Consider the following 21,311-nt stretch of genomic DNA (forward strand, 5'->3'; position numbering starts at 1 on the left):
TACTCAGTAAAAGTTTTTTTGAGAGAGTCAAACTGTCAACAAAAAAACATCCGAACACTGGCACATATATTTCCTTAGTTCAACTGATATTTTGGATTTTGTAAAACTATTTATTAATAAATTATGAAATTATTAAGAAAGGGAGCTTCCCTGAATTACAATTAGGTAATTGTTTGCGTTTGAAATTCGGGAGTAATCCAGTTATATGAGGAATGAAAAGAAATGAATTATTCACATACCTTTATTACGACTATTCCCATTCATTTCATTGATCTTAAACTAATAAAACATAAACAATTACATGTATAGCATTAACTGAGATGTAAAGTGTTAGTCACATTGCTAATGACATTGATTGATAATGCTTTTTGAGCTTTTATAAGAAAAGAACTGCATGAATGCGTTCATGATTGCGGCATCCCTTAAACATATCTTAAACTAACTGTATCGGACGTACATGTATCATGAATCTTTATAATAAATATACATTTAAACGTCATGATTCAATTTGGATTATATTTCGTAGCCTAGATAAATGTATTTTGTATATAAACCTTGTTTCACTGTCACTTCACTGTCGGAACAAAAAAAAAGTTAATGTGAATTAAAATAGGACATCCTTTTTCCGCTTTGTAACAATACTGTGAAACTATTGAAAAATTCTAAATTTAATTATCCTCAGCGCAGACTCAAAGATGTACATAATAATGACTGTTACACTATACCTCCAAGGTGAATCCATATGTATTGCATCCTACTTGCAAAGGTTTATCGATTTGTAAAAATTGCTATGCAGAACCTGTTACCCGTGTGATGCAAAACAAAGAGAGTTTATACAATAAAGCTCAAGAAAGTGTACAAATTCAATATGCAATACATTTTTGCGATTTTCTATAAGTGGTCTTAAGGTAAGTTTCAAGGATGAACACGTTAAAGCTGAATGTTTTTATTGTTACGTGAACACCAAAACTTCGGATCCTATTGAATTTTAAGGCAGTTTTGAGATAAGTGTATATATTACATATTGAGACTAGTTTACCTAGCATGTCTGTTTTGTTCACGCATCGTTGTAAATATAATGAGATTTGATGCGACTGTCATACAGGTGAGATGTTTAGCGTTATAAAACCAGGTTCAATCCACTATTTTCTAAATTTTAATAAGAAAGTACCAAGTCCGGAATATGACAGTTGGTGTCAATTCGTTTCATGTATTTTATCATTTGATTTTGACATTCAATTGGGGACTTTCTGTTTTGATTTTTCCTCGGAGTACAGTTTTTTAAGTATTGACAAAAATGGAGTTATGCGTAGGAACTACTTTGTTTAAAATATTTACTACTTTCTTGCTTTTTAATTACTAATGCTTAGTTCCTGGAATTCTCAAAATGTATTTATGTTAGACGATATTTGTTTTCTACAATCGACTCACTACTTACATATCCTTAATATAAACCATTCCGTAACGTCCACTGTTGAAGATTACCAATGATGAGTACAATTAAAGGGCATACGATACAATTTTGATCCCGTATTTACACTTTGATGAACATTTGCATGTAGGCTATTTTTCACCTGATTAAATCAAATATGAAATAAGAAATATACCTTCATGTGCTACCTTTTGAGTAAATTGAGGTTCAAATTTCGGAAATTTCCTCAAAATGACGTATTATTCCTTTCGATAAAAATGCATAACTTTTTTGTTTTAAAGGATAAACACGATCTGTTTTTTGTAAAAATTTTTTTTTTAATTAAAGTATGTGTTATATAAATATTGCATCATTTTGTACATTTATTTCAAATTTATCAAAGGTTTATGAAAGTAGGAAACAAACATCATTTTTGCTGTATATATATATCAAATTCGATAAAATTACACTATTAACGTTTTCATAACCAGAGGCTCTAAAGAGCCTTTGTCGCTCACCTTGGTCTTTGTGAATATTAAACAAAGGACGAAGATGGATTCATCACAAAATTGTGTTTTGGTGATGGTGATGTGTTTGTTCATCTTACTTTAGCGAACATTCTTGTTGCTTACAATTATCTGTATCTATAATCAACTTGGCCCTTTTGTTGCAGAGGAAAATATTTTGAAAATAAAAACAAATACCTAATTAATGAAAATTGTTTAAAATTGATTATAAAGGGCAATAACTCCTAAAGGGTCAATTGACCATTTTTGGTCATGTTTGAATTATTTGTAGATCTTACTTTGCTGAACATTATTGCTGTTTACAGTTTATCTCTATCTATATTAGTATTCAAGATAATAACCAAAAACGGCAAAATTTCTAAAAAATTACCAATTGGGGGACAACAACCCAACAACCAGTTGTCCAATTCATCTTAAAATATCAGGGCAGATAGACATTAACTTGATAAATAATTTAACACCTTGTCAGATTTTCTTTAAATGCTTTGGTTTCAAAGTTATAAGCCAAAATCTACATTTTACTCCTATGTTCTCTTTTTAGCCACACATTATTTTTAACAAAATACCCTAATAATGATTGTGGCTAAGTTTGATGAAATTTAGCCTAGTAGTTTCAAAAGAGAAGATTTTTGTTGAAGATTACAAAAATTTACGAAAAATTGGTAAAAAATGACTATAAAGGGCAATAACTCATCAAGGGATCAACTGACCTTTTTGGTCATTTTAACTTATTTGTAGATCTTACTTTGCTGAACATTATGATGTTTACAGTTTATCTCTATCTATAATAATATTCAAAATAGTATCCAAAAACTGCAAATTTTTTTTAAAATTACCACGTTAGTGCAGCAACCCAGCAACAGGTTCTGAGATTCATTTGAAAATTTCAGAGCGGATAGATGTTGACCTAATAACATTTTTACCCCATGTCAGATTTGCTCTAAATGCTTCGGTTTCAGAGATATAAGCCAAAATCTACAGTTTACCCCTATGTTCTATTTTTAGCCATGGCGACCATCTTGGTTGGTTGGCCGGGTCACCGGACACATTTTTAAACTAGATACCCCAATGAATGTTGTGGCCAAATTTGGTTAAATTTAACCCAGGAGTTTCATAGGAGAAGATTTTTGTAAAAGTTAACAGACGACGACGACGACGGACTACGGACGCAACGTGATGAGAAAAGCTCACTTGGCCCTTTGGGCCAGGTGAGCTAAAAATTGGTACACATAATCTTTTTACGTAATCAAACCAAATGTCATTATAAAAAAGAGCGATCTATGAACTCGTTTTTAAGTTAAATCAGTTGGAATGATAAAAATCAGCCGAAAACTGCATCTTTTCCCGATAAGTCACCGTGTCACGTCGCGAATATAACAATTTACGTTAAGAACGTCATAATCTCTCCTGTAACTGTTTGGTATGCCTTTTAACAAAAAAGAATTAAGTTTTCTGTAAGTTTTGACATCATAAGAAATGTAAACAATGCAATATACATTATAATTATCAGGCATTTTAATTATCAATAATGGTGCCCAAAATTTGAGCTTTACAATACAATGGGTTACAAAATAAAGCGCAGTAATTGGTTATAATGATCAGCATGATTACGGTATCTCTAAGGCTTTTTACCTGAGGAATAGATTACCTTAGCTGTATTTGGCAAACATTTTAGGAACTTTTGGTCCTCAATGATCTTATCAAAACATTGTTTGACACTGATGAGTCTTTAGTGGACGAAACAAGCGTCTGGCGTAAATATAAATTTTAATCCTGGTATATATATTATTTTAAGAAACATATAAACACTATAAAAACAAGTAATGAAATTATGAAAAACAATTTCATTGATAAAACATAAGTTATTTGGAAGCCACTGTGATTTGGAAAGAAGCATTTCATATACAATTTGTAGACCAAGGACTATGGGACACAACTGTCGATCAACTTGTTTATGTTTATATTTATCAAACTACATAGATATTTCTAGAAATTTCTTTGCTTCTTACAAAAGTGAGTGAAATAAATCGTATAAATTCAGGTAGCAAACATTAGCAGATGACAAAAATAAAACTAAGTTCATCTCATCAGGTCTCTTTCCTTCTTGTATTAAGAATTTAAAGAAGACTGATATTTAGATCGTGTATTGTTCAGAACAGGACTTTTTAAAAAGGAAATGCGGTTTATCTTAAATTACGTTTTACATAACTTACACGTGTGTGTATCGATGGGAAAATATATTATATGTTAGTGTATAATTGAATGTCAATGTTATCAACACTATCGTTTGTTAAGGAGAACAAATACATTCCATGGTAATTTTTTAACAATTGTAAACTTTGTTTATTCCATCTTCACTTTTTAGAAATATTTCATTTTATTATTTCAAATGACAGTCTAGCCGTTTCAGTCAGTATTTCAAACATCAGTATTCATGTAATGTAAATACACAGAATTTTTTTATTTAATAATTAGCAAAGGTATGGATCTAAGTTATCTGAAAGATTTACGGCACTTGGAGGACTATACATGGTCTTATTTTTGCAGTATATTTTTTTATTCTAAAACTTATAAATTTGTTAAAATGTATTGTTTTTAAACATTGCAAGGGCTTTTTTCTTTCTCTTTTGGAATTGTTGTGACCTTAACTACACCTCATGTATTCCATTTCATCTATGACGTTTATCGGTTCCTCTTAAATTCTAAATGCATATATTAAGTGATCGGGCTGGCAAATCATCAAGGAATGAACTGTCCATAGGTAGATATTCTAACCACTCTGAATTCATTATTATTCGTTTGATACCAATTTTTGTGGGTAGAGGTGAACCACGAAATTAAATGTTCAACGAACTACAAATTTATTATAGGCTTGTCTGCAAAGTTTGACAAAACCACGAAATCAAATATCTGCGAACATGCAAGTTTTTCTCAATCCACGAAAATTGATACCCAAGAAAATAAATGAATCCACAGCCTCTGACAAAGAATTCAGGTTGCAGTAGTAGTTTACTATGTTGCAATCTTACAAATAAGTCTGAAAATGTCATGGTTGATGATATATGCATTACATCAAAATATCAATCTTCTAAAAAGGTATGGGTATATTATCCATACGTTATTGATTTCAAAATTTGAGTTCACTACATATATACAACTTTCATTAACTTTTTTTTTTTTTTGTATATATGTTCAGTCAATATCAACGTGTTTAACTGTCATCTCTCGTTGACATTATTAACTTGTTGGATTTGACACTATCTTTTGCAATTTTGTTACGACTCATGTGGACCTAAAATAAAAAAGGAAACATTTATGATTTACATTGACTAAATGATTTCTCAAGTATCAGTCAAGCAAAACCAGTAAGTTAACATTTTGCAAAATGTTGAAAATTGACCAACAAATAGTAGCAAAATGTCATAGTATCCAGTGAAACGAATATGTGTGGAGTTTAAATTGTACTTTGTGTATGATAGTTTATAGAATTACAAGTACGGAGAAATGTCTTAACGCATTTCTGTGTACATATTTAATAGAACAGGTAGCATACATATGCCCACAAAAATATTCCTCTTCGCCTAAGGTAACTACATACACATGCAAAAACACTTTAAATGGGTGATTTTTTTTCAATATATTCATTTTTTTTTTCTGTTTCAATTCCAATTGTTTATCAATGCATTTTAGAAAATTATTAATTTGTTGTGTTTTTGGACGTTGACGAGATTACACACGTGTTTAGGGGATACAAGATGCAGCATCAAACGAGCTGGTATACATAGCTAATACAAAACACTGAAATGTAACTTGATAACGTCAACGATATTTGTTTTAGTCAATACAAATGATTGTTTAGATATAATCTCTACTTAATATACTAGTATACATAAACTATATGTTGCAATAATATAATCAACACGTTATGCTTACCTTTCGATCTGAATTGATGTTTCCGTTTTATGTTTTACATTTGAACTGTAGTCCACCACTCCAGTTTGATCTATAAAGAAAGGAAAACCAGATGTATGATGTTAAGCGCTCATTCATGCATAATATGTATACAACATGCATATTGCAATATATAATGTTTGGTTGCTCTTTATTCAATGACTATAAGCATAGGAGCTACCGCATTTTTAATTATATGTTTATCTTAACATGATAAGGCAAATGAGTAATAATTATATTGATTCAGATTATTGATAAATGCCAACTAGCGATACGTTAAAGTTTACTTTAAGGAAGATTTGTTACATTAACCGATTTAAACAGATAGAACATATGTTATGACTGCATGAATCTGTTGTCATAAAAAGCAGTTTGAGCTATCGCCTTCAATTTAAAACAACTAGAAAGAAACCACATTGTATTAAAAACAAACTATTCTTTTTCTATTCCGATTTTTATATTCTAAAAGGTCCGGTGCTTAATGTCGGTGAATGTCGGTGACACCACATTCTATCACTTTGTATATGAATACGATCATCTATTTGACGTTACCACAAACTAAGTTGGTGAAATGTAAATTGACTTGAAATCGTCTTACACAGTTATTAGATAGTAACAATAGTAAACACCATTTGTTAACAATAAGTGCAAGTGTTTTACAATCCATCATTGTGACAATTAACTTAAACATTCACAAATATAAGCCACTGTTCGAATTTCGAAAAGATAGTTTACTATCAGCAAAAAGACTGAAATAGCAATACAGTTATAACAAAATGAAAGTACAAATCAAACAAACATTTTAGCGATTTGACGAGTTTCGGCTGCTTTCAACACTTTTCAGATTTTCACTAAAAACACAGCTGTTTCACATTCAGGAATGGTTCATGTCCTACTCCGTCACTTTCTGCATTTGGAGGTCCCCAGTAAGGAACCGGTAATTTGCTGTATTTTGATACTGTATATCATATTTTGTTGTGTTTATTGTTTTGTATATACATTGATTTAATCACGGCATTAGTTTGGGTTTGTTTTCGTTTTTCATTGTTATGTTTGGGCTGTATTATCTAATTATGCAGTACGGGGTCTGCTTATTGTCAACGGCCATACACGTATTTTACCTGTAACTTGTTATCTTAATGTTATATGTACTCATACTGCATTATTTGTATATGGTAATTAGCTGACAATACTTAAAATACTTAAAATTGTATTGACTGTTACAAAAAGAAAATTTCAAACAGCAACGGACAAGATTGGTAGTTTTAAAATTCCAAATGAAAGGCTACATACAGAATTCATCAGGTTTTTGTATAAACATACCGTAACTCGTTCAACATATAGTTCTCGTTATAAGATTCCGCATCTGGCTGCATATGGTCGAATCAATAGTATAGGTACAACATTGGATTGACTACAAATCAAAGGCAAGCAAGATATGTCAGTTTATTATTTCCGGATGACGTAACTTTTTTTTTAGTTTAAAAGCTACTTTTTTATTTTAAGTTTAATTTAAGTTTAATTGTGTTGACCGTTTTAAAATTTTGGAAAACAATGTTAGCATATTGGTAAAACTCACACAAAAAAAAGCAGTACTGAAGAATTTACCATTCTTTTTTTTACCTGTGTTGAGTGTCCTTCCATGTTATGTTGCTTAATATATAATCTTTACATTCAACCTTCACGTCAATCAGGTACTGGCGGTGATGCATCAAACTCAGTTGAGATGTATTAAATTGAAAAATGAATAATTAGAGTATTGATGTACTTCTAGATTTGTTTCTTCATTTCTTTGTGTTTTTCACGGATTATAAAAAAAAATCTAATTCCGGAAAGTAAATAAAACTAAATAAAAAATTTCGAACACTGATATTTTTGTGAATTATATTGATGTTCTGAACATATTCATTACACTACTATTCATTTAAACAATATTAACGAGTTCTCTCGGTTAAATATAAAATAACATACATGAATTTAAATACATAGAGGACACAGTAATATATTTGTTAGACTGATACCATATTAAAATTTTGGGTATAATTTAGTGCCTCTTGATTGTGTCTGTTAATTTCATTATTAGCAATTTCAGTCGTAGAAAAGGTTACTTGCCAATTAAAATTATTATTATTTAAATTTGTAACGCACACAACGACAGATAAATGAAGTTAGTCAACGAATTTTGAAAAATAAAGTTAATAAGTGAAAGAGATAACTGAGTATTTTATTCAACACATACAAATATCAATATGAATACATTTCATCAGTGAAGACAATACAAACATATAAAATAAAGGTTGTATTGTAACTTATAAAATTATATCATTGAATAAGCAATGGGCATGGAATGCATAGACGCTACGTAAGGGTGAAACTACACATGTGCATTTGGTTAGTATACACAACAAGACATATATATACTCAATAAAAAGCTAAACATATGTAAAATTAGGAAGCAATTAGCAAATCAAATTAACAGATATAATCACATGTAAAAAAACATAAATAATAAGTTTTAAAGTATGACCTTTTTAGTAATACGTAATGTTTTAAAATGACTGTATGGTTAAGTTCAATTGTATAGTACCAGTGTTTTAGTTATGGCCCCTCACAACTGAGTCGAAACGAATTCCTTTGTAAAACGATTTTCCTTGTAAAATATGATGATGAGTTTGTTTCTGTTACCTTTATTGCATATAATCAAAACATTTTTTAAACCACAAAAAGCATTCTTACATTACTACACATGTTTATTGAAATTGCATACATTATCTAAATAATGTTTTTGTGTTTATATATATTTAAAAAAGTAAATACTTAGAATATAAAAAAGCATGTGCATCGATAAAAAAATAATCTAAATTACATGTAGGTAAAGCACAAAAGACGTTATGTATAACAATAACATTAATCATGTAAACATTTTTTTTTTTTTATTGGTGTTTAACTGCCTGTATCTATTTGGTAACAATTGTTAGTCACCAAATGATTCTCTTGAAAGTACTGACTAACTTTAAAAACGTATTTACATGCATACATACTTTCAAGTAATGACACTTAACAATTATTATGAAATTGCAAACTATGAATTGTGTAGATCAAAAAAAGGAGATGTAAAAGATATCACGTCGATCTCTTCCATTATACACCCACCTACATTGCATATATTCGGATCTTAAAGATTAGGAAAGTGTAGAATTATAACAAATGTATGCAATTATTGATATAGTTGTATCATAATTAATACTATTTTATAAATAGTATATAATAAAATACGTCTCTTCATGAAATAGCTTTTTGTAAAACATTTTTTTTTAAATAATTTTTTACATACCTGACTGATTAAACACATATATACTGTCAATCCTACTTGTATCGTTATACAGAACAGTCGGCGTGGATCCTGGTGTTTTAGCCACCATTAATAATTGTTTATTATCAGCATAAAAAACATTGCTTCCAAGGACACCAATAGCATATGTGTTGTTAGCAGAATTTGTCGAAAGAATTGTTTTTACATCAGATCCATTAAATGTAGCTGATTTCATGTCACCATTGTCATGTCTAATCCAATACAGTCTTTGTTCGGCAGTGTCTACAATTTCGGAAGCAAATGTTTGAAAGTTTGTATCCCTACGGAAACGCATTGTCAACGTCATAAACAAGGTGATATACGATAATTGACTGTATGTCACATATGAATATACTGTCAATACAATTTGACTGCTCAAAGAGCACAGCTACAGTATATATCAAATCTATATGTAACTGTATCGAAGTTTTGTTTGTTTTCAATCTGGTGTTAACTTTACGACTGGTGTACTACGGTGAACAGTGAAGTAGTGACCAAAGAAATGTTTACAATTGTTTTTAATGTTGTTTCAAATGTAAAACAAACATCATTTAATCAGCCTTATTATGCTTCATACGAAAAATAAACATTTCCATCTTATTTTTATGTTTCTCTGTATTTTAACAACAAGAACAAATCTTAAAAGATACTGTGTAATACCTTCAAGTACGTTAACAACAGCAGAGCTTTTATTGCGGATTTAATTTGTTACCGACATTTGTATGAGATTATTCTACTTTTCTATCAGCATAACTGCTTGCGTTGAGGCAGGCTTGTTCGTCCATTGTTGGTTCTGTTTTTTTTTTAAATTAACATATTATACAGATAGATAGACAGGTGGACTGTTACATTTTAGCAACACTACGACAAAGCTAACTCATAACAACGTACCTATGTCCATGCAATACACAGTTGATGATACAAAGTTAGCAATCGTCTCTTTTTCAGTTAAATCAAATCTCGACTTCAATATTCCTATATTTCTCTCAACTATATACATCCATCTGAAAGTAAAATCTAAGTTTTGACATCTAAAACATTGACGTTGAAGGTCCAGTTTGTGTTTGTATACATATGTGGTGTTATTTTATTTGTAAACAATTATCAGTTATGTGGACAATGCCATATAAGGATTATGATAATCGAAACATTCGATGACGACTTTAATAAACGCAACAATAGTATACCGCTGTGCAAAAGTCATAAATCGATTAAGAGAAAACAAATCTAGGTTATAAACTAAAACCGAGGGAAACATATCAGCTATAAGATGAAAACAATGGAACTACAGAAAAGTTGAACTGCAACATAAACACAGACTTTAAATCATACATTATTGTGCTTACATTTTGATTCTAAGAGAAATACAACTTCTGTTGTATGTTGCAAAGCGTCATCGACAAAAAACGTGATTTTTTAACCTTAGAGAGACATATTATTTAACGTAAAATGCTATCTTTGAGGAGCTAGCTTTTACACCCGAAACAAAAAATAGAGGCTTAATTTCTATATTGAGTGCTACTGTTGTGCTAGATGTCATGAAGACAAAATATTCTTTATCTCAATGACTCTTGATTCCAATGAATATTTGTATTAGCAATACGAGAATTAACTCTGATAATATCATTGCATTGTTGATTCCACAGTAACTTATAAAATACATGAAAAATTCAAATACCGTTTTATGCATATTACATCAAAAGAATATATTTAATGGAAACCAAAGCAATGAATTTGCAGGACATATCTTAAGGCAATTTCTATAAATATTTAATTTCGTAATAGAATGTGCATCCCTCTTTATATACCAGAAAATTCACGTCAAACATGTATAACAAACTCAAATGTGCATGTTATATCACTTAAATAGAATAGACTTATATAGGTTTAACATAATCTAAGATGTTTTTCTAGTATATGGGTCTTGATTAGGCCCCTTTATACATTATTCAATTCGTTTTCTGATAATCAATGTAATCATTTCCATCACATTGAATCCACATGCAGTAATTGGAATGTTCTATTGTTAGTTTTGTGATACAGTATTTTCCAATTGATTTTGGTGTTTTTCCGTACTGATATGCGAGATAATGATAATGATAGGCATGTACTTATAACACAATACTCCAATTTTGTACGCCGATCAGATATATTCTAAGTAATCGATTTCTCTATACCAACGTGTGTTATTGTGCTATTTAGAGAAATCAACTATTCGTGTGCATTAGATAGATACTGTATGCTCTAAAAAAAAAATACAAGTTTATACAGAAACATAACTTATAAATACAGATACAATAGTTCAGGTAAACGGATACAGTAAGATATTTTGAAAGTACAAAATTATAATAGCATATTACATGTTTAGTAACATGTATAATTAAAGATCGACCTCAATAGAAATTTTAAAAAAGATCATTATTAGATGCTTATGCCACTACATTCACATGGAAGGACACCCAATATTTTTTATTAATACACTTAAACAAATATTTTTCTGGTGACAGATTTTTTTAATTATTAAATAATGCGAAACATGTAATACTATTTGGACTATTTGAAAATTAAGTTTGTAGAAATAATTGTCTTTCGTTCTTAAAATGCGAACATAAAAACCAATTTTGAAATTCGTCGCCTTTCTCACTGGAACTACACAACTCACATAACCTTTATTTTTTGGAAATAATTTGCCATCTCCACTTTTGTATAGGTACCGCATGGGTACCTGCTCTGATAATGAACAAATATTTGTCTTCAGGAATATTCAGATAGTTCAAACATTAGATTGGTTCTAAAGACTTCAAAATGAAAGTTGTCGTTTTAGAGAAAAAATTACGACGGGAATCATCATCCCAAATGTATAAGATACATGTAGTTATACCAACGTTCATTTTTAGCAGCTGTCCTATTTAAAAAAAATCTGATTTTTTAGAAAGATTGGTGAGTTACATGTTAGGCCCATACCGAGGGAATTTGTTACCGGAATCAAAACAAAAACAATGTATGCAAACTATCTTAACATTGCTAATTGCAATAGGTAAAACCTGTTATTGTTCATGGGTAGTTTTGCGGTGTTAACCTAAATTATACCATGTCCCGTGAGGTTAAACAATGTTAAAACCGAGGCTTTCAGCAAAAGCTATGGTATAATTTACAAAACACCGCAAAACTGTTCAATATATATGAAATATATTCAAGGTATTATGATTTTACAGAATGTCTTGTTATTTTGTTGTTTGTGGCATAGGATTGATAATAGGTGAAAAAAAGATGGGATTTTCAGTTCGAACTTAATTCAGATAGTAACCTTTATATATTTTTTGTTACAATCAACTGGGATTTTCATAAAACTGTTCAGCTGTCTCAATTATATATTGAACCTATTCTAGAAGACTGAAATATCTATATGTTATTAGTAACAAACATCAATAACTATGTTTTATTCGTTTTAAAAGACCATTGTTTGATTTCGTTACTAAACGATAGCAAAGACACAATATACACTCAACTAGTGCTTTCGTTCAAGTTTATAAACACCACCACATTTTTAAATATATATTATGTATACAAACACAAACTGTACCTTCAACTTCAATGTTTTCAAATGGATGTATATAGTTTAGAGAAATAAAGGAATATTGAAATCTATGTTTGATTTACCTAAGCATAAGACGATCGTTAACAAATTTTAATTGATTAGGGACTTTCCTTTTTGAATTTTCCTTGGAGTTCAGTATTTTTGTGATTTTCTTTTTTTCAGCCGTACTCATTTACAAATGTGTATCAGTCCTCCATTAATTGATATTCGTATTTGCAGTAATGATTTTTTCATTGTATTGATGCACCTGTGTATTTGTCTTCACTCTAACAAACAGTTTATGCATACTATTTATTTAAATGGTTCTACAAATGTATGTCAAAAGACGAAAGATAACGATTTAACCATTATGATATTGCTTTCTAAAGTAAAACCAAAAAACAAAAGTATACGTGAAGTTTTGTTAACAGCAGTATTCATCATTGTTTAATTCCTAGAAACATCAAACGTTATACCTGTTTGTAAGATCTAGTCGTATCACAAAAGGATAACTTGGAGTTGATAACACAATCTCATTGCTTCCATCCATATTGCATCTTAAGAGGCTCTCTGCATATTCAGCAACCCAGTAGATATGATCATTAGTTGAATCAACTGCTATTCCTGATGGATATGGTAATGACTGGATAACTCTTTGTAATGTTCTATTCTTTGACGGATATGCAAATCTATATAATCATAAAAGTTATATACAGTAATTATATTCATTCATGTATGTAATACCAAAAACTCCCCACTGTCTGGTTTATATTTCACGCACACAATATACTGAATATGAGAAATCAGGATAGTGGAATAGGGTAAATGATATGCAATGACAAATATATGTTTTTTGTAAACAAATACATGTGGATTGTGCCACTAATTTGAACGATTGTATGAACATATATGTATAACTGTATCAATGTTGGCTGCAAATCATAGACGAGAAAGTTTCCAGTGCTAGTATAACTGATAGATTATAAGCTTATGGAGTCAAAGTATCCATTGTGTTCCTTTTTCTGAATCTGCTAATGTAATCTTTAATGTCAAACCTATTTAAAACTATTATTGTATGTATTTAAGTCATATGGTCATAATTCGAGGATATTTTATAGTTGGTGATGTTTTAAGAAAATGTGGGGTTTTTTTTTATCTTAAGGACAACATACAAACTAGACTGCAAAATTGAAGATATTCTTTTGAGTATTAGTTTTATTGTATTTATTAGTTTTGTTAGTAGTCGTTATAACAGAATTAGATCTAGTATTCGATCTATTGTATTTTTGTTTATTATTCGTAGTACTGCAACTGATCTTGAAAAAAGACGCTAAGTTAACGAGTTTAATGTTCCGGAATAACACACGGCTGCAAATTGTTTTAAATAATATAATAACATCTTTTTTTCTGTCTGGTCGTAAAAGGTTAACATTTTTCTATTTTAGACGTTTAGTCGGGTACCACTCAGTTTACGGTTTTGGGTAATCACCTTTAAATCCAAAAACAAAATTATTTTATTAAGTTTCCAGCCTTATTCGTGAATATTTTGTTTGCACATATCATCAAGGATCATTTAAATGATTGAGACATAAATATAAAACCATCCCCGAGTCAAATTTTCAAATTTAAAGTTGGCAGTTTTTTTAGATGGAAATTTAACGCATTTTTCTTTGAAAACCAGAAAACAAATGATTCAAAAACAGTATTTAAAAAACTCAAAAATAAAAACATCACTCATACCTTTTTTTTATTACGGACATGTCATATCCATCATTCAGCTTCATCATTTATGATATAACTGTATTGTAATTTGAGCTTGGCCTTTGTAAAACGTAGATTTTTTTTAGATATTTGCGACAGTAAAATCAAGTTTTACGAAAGCCAAGTTAAAATACAATACAGTTATCTCAATTTTAATGCATCATATTGAAATAAATACCAGTTAACAAATATTTTGGCGTAAAATGACATAATTAAAATATCCGCGAAACTTATGCATTGTCTTTAGCAACTAATCAATGTGACGTCATATGTCTACTCACGATGTCAAACATAAACCTCTAGACGTATGTATACCTTTCGAACGCTTCAGAATTGTTTTAACGTTGTAAACATTTTGAGGCTCAAAATGTGACTTACATGTTTATTTTGTGAGAAATTACATACAAAAAAAAATTGGAATTCAAAATGGTGGCCTTCAAAATATTTGTCAACGTCCAATGAGAATTATCGTTACTAACGAATTGCATTAGAAATATGCTGCTTCTCAATGAATTTGATAGTTTCGATGTGATTATGTACATTTCCTTGGATAAGTTAATACATTTTGAGTTTTTTTAAGAGTGATTTGATTATATATTGTAATTGTTTCGTGTATTTTTTGTAAATAAGTTTGTTGATTAAATTTTGACTTCTTATAAAAGTTAATAAAATCCTTCGGATGAGATGTTTTTTTCGATAATGACTAGTTATGGAAGTTCTTTAAAGTTTACTCATAAAAATCCCAAAAAGAGATTCTCTGTAAAGATACATTGTATGCCTATTTTCAACTTCAGAACAATTAATATGCATGCAAGAGTTCTGGAAAAAAGGTACTACATGTATTGAAATTTCACAGAAATGTGGTGTGTGATGCTACAACTAACTTATTTCTGATTTCTAAGAACGAAATGGTTGTAAATCATCAGTGATATTAAAGTAATAACACCAGAAGGCAAAATTGTAGCGTCTTTAAATTATAAACAACAAAAAGCCAATTATGTGATAATTCTGATTCTGATGTATCATCACAACCTGATAATTTCATACGATCTCTGCTAGTTGTAGTTTGGATATGAAAACATGTTTTTTGTGTAAAAACAAAACTAAAAAAAAAAGAAACAACACAAAATTGAGTACCCGGGACGCGTGGACAGTCTTTTGAGGTTTGCTAATTTGAGTTATCATTTATCCGTGGTAAAGATAATTGCGAGTACATATTTATTTTTAAATGCAGTCCTCCTTTCAGCATGCATTACCAAGTACTTATTGCAGTCAACATCTGCGCATTCAGCTACTGAATAATTAGAATATGAACTTGCTTTCAACTCATTGATAATGATGATATGTTCTTCAACAATAAGGCCTTTGTTATGTAGCACAGACTCGACAAGAATGTTTCTGACAATGTCTGATGCTTAGAGGAACAATTAATTTAATCTGCCGCTAGAGCTCTTGAAAGCTATGTCCTCGTCGGGTGCTTCTAAAAATAAATGCCTGCATCGCTTACTTCAGTTTTTGTGTTAGTTAATTGATAAAAAAATCACACAAAGGCGCTTCTGAACCGTATGTTGTCACTTAGGATAAAAATTCTTAATTCTTTGGCATTGTTTCAAAACTCCAAGGTGTTTATTTAATACAAAAAGGTGCAGACAATATAGTCATCAGCACGGGTATAATTAATAGTAAAGAACGTTTTATTCCATAACACGAGCAGATTTTCAGGTTTGTCAATTCACAATCGGTTCCAGTTTGCATCAGATAAAAGTGAAGAGAGTTCAAAATAACACTTTTCAACTGACTGACAGTAGATCCTGTTTCATTATACCAAAGGTAAGAGGTGTTCTGTTCATGTTCCGAATGCTTTCAAAAACATTTCAAATTGTGCTGAAAAATGCTAATTTTGGGTTCCATGTCAAAATCTATCAGACATTTTCCTGTTTAGTCAGAAACGTTTGACAATCAAGGTATTCCATTTTAGGCCTGATATACAAACTATCTTTCTGACTCCAGGCTTGAATGGCCTAGAAGACAAAACATGGACCAACCCCAACCTTTTGCAAGGGAATGATACCTGCAAAGATAAATCTTTGTGCTCAAAAGCTGTGTTTGCTTTTAACAAACTCTGTCCGGCACCGAACTTTTTTGTTTCAAGAAAGTGAAGCTTATTGTAATGCTAATACGTGTACTGAATCTGCATACAATGACGAGGTTATTGATTCATATCCATATTTAAGAAAAACTAGAGTTATTGTATGTAGCTTTAAAAAGACAAGTTATATAATGGTCTTGACCGATTTTAAATTACAATATTAGCAAATTGGCATAACATAGTATTTTTCAGTACTTCCATAAAAAAAAGTCTACACGTTTTTCTTAGGGTAGTCCCACTAAGATATTGATAAACCAAACTGAGTTTGTTTTACACTGAACCAACCGCTACATCAATGCAAGTCACACCTATGTTTTTTTTTAAATCTCACATCCGACTCGGTTGACTATGGTATTTGTTATGTAATAACTGATCTGTCCGGACTTTGCAAATACACAATATTTATGTATCTGTAAATATCTTCTAATTTTCTCAAAATACACAACGCAAAATTAAAAACACTGTTTTAGTGCTCAAATCTTGTTTTTTTCATAATAAGAAAAGATATTGAAATAATTTGAGAAACTGTTGTTTAATAGTTCATAAAATAATTCTGTAATACCATTGTATACTGTACTGAACCCTTATAAGCTATATGAAAGTAACTGGATGTGAAAAGGTCAAGGCAACTTCTACTTCTGCTATGCTATAAATGGGAATAAATCTGAAGGAACCAGATCAACGCCATTTTGAAATTGCAGCTCTTCATATCAAAAATAAAATTTGTCGTTTTAACATACTTTGCATGATATGCTACTGAGTAAACTGTTTCTGTAGCATTCTAATGAATATATATCAGAAAATTTCTCTTTTTGTCCATGTGGTTGAAACAATGTACTATATAGGTGTATATGTCTGACCTTTGACCCAAATTTCACTCCGAAACTTTACGACCAAACTTTTCTCATTGTACACGTTTTCCTCTTTCCATCGATATATAACTAGATGTGTGTTCTAGTGGAACATTACAGTTTAAAAAAAAAGACCTCTGGATGCAGTATTATAGGTCTTTCCACTTTCCTTGTAAGACCTTTTGGTTTTGTTCTGACTATGTATTTCCACTTTTCCGTGACGATTAATCATCGATTCTGGCGTTTATATGAACGTTTATGTTAAATTTGGATATTAACATGAGAAAAAGGAAGTCGCATCTGTTGTTTCTTTAAATTCTAATTCTGTAAAATATATGTCGTGTACATGTTACTATTTTGTACAGGTTATTACCTGTACAAACATTTTATACAAGTAATTACTTGTATGAAGCCATCATACAGGTTATTACTTATACAAAAACAATTGTACAAGTAATTACTAGTACAAATTTAACTGAGAAAAGGATAATAACTTGTACAAATCACTATTCTACCTTGACCTATGTCATGTAAGTGATGTTCTTAACAAATTGTTTCGTAGTAAACAAATATTCTATGTATAAAACCAAAGGGTGCATCAAAGAGGGACGGAAGATACCAGAGGGACAGTCAAACTCATAGATCAAAAATAAAGGCCATGGCTAAAAATGAGAAAGACAAACAGACAAACAATAGTACACATGTCAAAACATAGAAAACTAAAAAATAAGCAAATATTCAACATGTGTGTACTTTTTGTTTATCAAATATACGAGAAAAACTTTTTAAAAAGTCAAAACGAAAGTGAAAGATGCAAAACAGTGTAGAAACAAAATAGCATGATGCAATGATTAATGTTGGCATGCCAATAACTTTTCTTATAATTCGACATTCACACAGAATATTATTGATGTAAAGGCGGTAAAATTAGAAAAAGACAGCACATAAAAGATATTTCTTCCGCTGTATGTTGTTTTGCATGTAGCAGAAATCGAAAAACTCATTTGCAAAGGAGACGAAATTATGTTTTGAAGTACAATTAATAGAACGAGGTCCGAATGACTGTAGAAATATCAAAAGAGTTGTGCTGAAAATTGCCTAAAAATGGATACAAAATAGAAACAACAGTTGGAATTATGATTGATTAAATGGGACAAAATCAATGGGAAAGATTCAGAGTCAATGTTGGAAATACCAGAGAACACCAATTTTAACGAGATGAAAGCATCTTACAATTGCTTACTTTAAGTAGTGACCATGGCCATGATCACTGCAGTTGTCAAAGCGGTTGTAAGACAGGAACATGTAAATGTAAAAGGTTGAGCTTATTGTGTTGTTCCAGCTGTCATGAGTCCTTGTCTTGTGTTAACCAATAGGTTATTTGGTTTATCAAGCTTTAATTTTGTTTCCAATATATAATATTAATTATGCAACTTTTTATTATGATTTATGTCTGAAACAAATGGAAAATGAATGGTAAAAGGGTTTTATTTTATTCTTGATTTCAACGAATTTGGCACTTTGTACCAGTAGTCTGTATGGGACACGAGTTATTTAGCTTAATTTGATCAAGGTGTCAGGTAACCTTATGTTGTTACTTTGTGTCCGTTGTTGTTTTTGTAATCTTCAAACATTTAAAAAAATATCATTGATTGAAAAGAAAAGAAAAACAAACCCAGGATAGATTTTAAAAACATACGCTGACTGATAAGAATAAATTGAAAAAGAAAGAATAAATAAATACTCAACAATTGACAAAAATCTGAAGACTTACAAACCAAAGGAGTCTGTGAATAAAACATTAAAAGCAATCACTAGTAACCCGAATTTAACTTGATCGGACAAAAACGTGTTAACGCTGTTTAAATGAAATTAATCGTCATTTGATAAAGATTGACAAAAATTAAAAATCATTTTTAATTTATTTCAATGTATATCAAATCATTTAAATGCCAGTCAAATAGCTTCGCTTGCAGTCGTTCAATTTAAATCAAGTTGGTGGTAAGTTACGTCAAACAAATAGGCCACGCCCCCGTTAAACTATTTCAAACTGGTATCAATTCGTTTTAAACCGTGTTGCGACCCGAGCTTTTAACAGGTAAATCACTCAAGCAAAACAACATCGATGTATTTTTCGTTTATTTGTTTCAAACTTTATCGACTTAAAATTATATATATAAATGCGTGTATTCTTATTAAAGTAATATACTTCACAATTTAAACAAATGAATGATCAATACACGTAACATATAAGGAATGTAAATAAAAAAATTATAAAATATTGATGCACGGTTTAAAAAAATCAAAACTTATGAATCTGTTAAAAATAAAATAGTTAGATGTTTAACATATTTTTGATTTGCCCAAATGCAGTAGATCTTTATCTCACATATTCGTTTCAAAACTCGCTGAGTGCTATGAAACTTGTGACATGTAAGTAACGTATGGTCCATTGCAATGTCTTACGAAACTTTAGGTATTCCTGTATATTTCCTTTTCTCATTTTCTGTCTTACTATAGTGTACTCGTTAATTAAATATAGACACGGAAATTAAAGTAACTTACAAAAATTATTTATTTTTCACATAGTTTAAATCGATGTATCTTATAGTTTCGGTCAACAACAAATATTCCCTAGCTGCATATTGATATATGAAATAGCTTGTAATAAAAACAATGATGTGTTAAATAATAAAATTAATGAACATAATGTTGACATTTGTTGAGTATTGCACACAACATTGTAAATGAAGGAACAGCTCAATAAACTTTTAAAACTGTGTCAAATTGTAATATCGGTCACTGACGCGAAACGGGCGTTAATTGTGGAAAAGAACACACTACGAAAATTGTGAATTGTGGTTCCGATCTGTAAAGGGATTATTGTGCTGTCATGCACCGTCACTTACAACAAGTCTTGCTATAAATTAACATATATTCTGTATATTTGAGATCAATTTTAGTCTGCGATAACGATGGGTTGGTTGATTTAAGTTTTACGACCTTGACTTGCTCTAAGTCGACATTCTCTTACGTCTAATGCATTTAAAAAAAAACCCGTATATTTACGTTCAGGGCATCTATAATACTAAAATTACGAGGTCCAATTTGTCAGCCGTCATCACATAAAAACGACGAATCAAAGAATTCAACTTTATATATAACTAATATAGTACAAAGGTGTAGATTAAAAATTACACCACTCCAGGCCCTTTTGTTTTCCACGTAATTAATATTGCCAATAATTAAGAAGTTCCGGGTCGAGTCCGATACCGATACCAATAGTATATTCATCTGTTACCTATTACCTTATCTGTACGTTCCGCATTTGGCAGGCGCACCACCAAACGGTGTATTCAGGATATGCTATATACACGGGTCATAATCACAGGGTTGACACTACTAAATTGTCAAATTGTTACCTATTGTAGTATTTTAATCAGTAAGACTTTATAAGATAACAATAGTACGAATACTAAAAATAAGGCGTATAGGTAGTTTTTAATTTGTTAGCGGGCATGACGTCATGAAAACAGCGAATCAAAGAATTCAACTTTATTTATAACTAATATAGGACAATGCTGTTGATTAAAAAAATACTTCATCCCAGTACCTTTCGTTTTCCAAATAGTTAATATTACCAATAATTGATAAGTTCCAGTTAGACGGGTTCAAACAGAAAGATTTGAAAGCAGAGAAAACTGTGATAACTATCTTATAATCGGCATGACT

At 30.4% G+C, this 21,311-nt stretch overlaps 1 protein-coding gene and 1 long non-coding RNA gene across 3 annotated transcripts in view; both read right to left on the bottom strand.

The window, feature by feature from the left end:
* Nucleotides 1–5,115: 5,115 nt before the first annotated feature.
* Nucleotides 5,116–7,305, bottom strand: LOC134684226 (uncharacterized). The gene is made up of 3 exons (XR_010101210.1): nt 7,213–7,305; nt 5,872–5,941; nt 5,116–5,230 (listed from the first exon to the last, which is right to left on the bottom strand). It is a non-coding gene; the product is annotated as an uncharacterized LOC134684226 (long non-coding RNA).
* A 1,873-nt stretch (nt 7,306–9,178) lies between these two features.
* Nucleotides 9,179–21,311, bottom strand: part of LOC134684227 (low-density lipoprotein receptor-related protein 4-like) — a 118,170-nt gene continuing 106,037 nt past the window's right edge. For both annotated transcript variants that reach the window (XM_063543494.1, XM_063543493.1), the window contains exons 3-5: nt 13,295–13,507; nt 10,133–10,245; nt 9,179–9,484 (exon numbers count right to left, since the gene is read on the bottom strand). In XM_063543494.1, coding sequence (XP_063399564.1) covers nt 9,216–9,484; nt 10,133–10,245; nt 13,295–13,507 — 595 coding nt within the window. In that variant the 3' untranslated portion in view covers nt 9,179–9,215. The remainder of the gene's footprint in view (nt 9,485–10,132; nt 10,246–13,294; nt 13,508–21,311) is intronic.

This window comes from Mytilus trossulus, chromosome 9 (assembly GCF_036588685.1).
Source record: "Mytilus trossulus isolate FHL-02 chromosome 9, PNRI_Mtr1.1.1.hap1, whole genome shotgun sequence".
Classification (NCBI taxonomy): Eukaryota; Metazoa; Mollusca; class Bivalvia; order Mytilida; family Mytilidae; genus Mytilus; species Mytilus trossulus.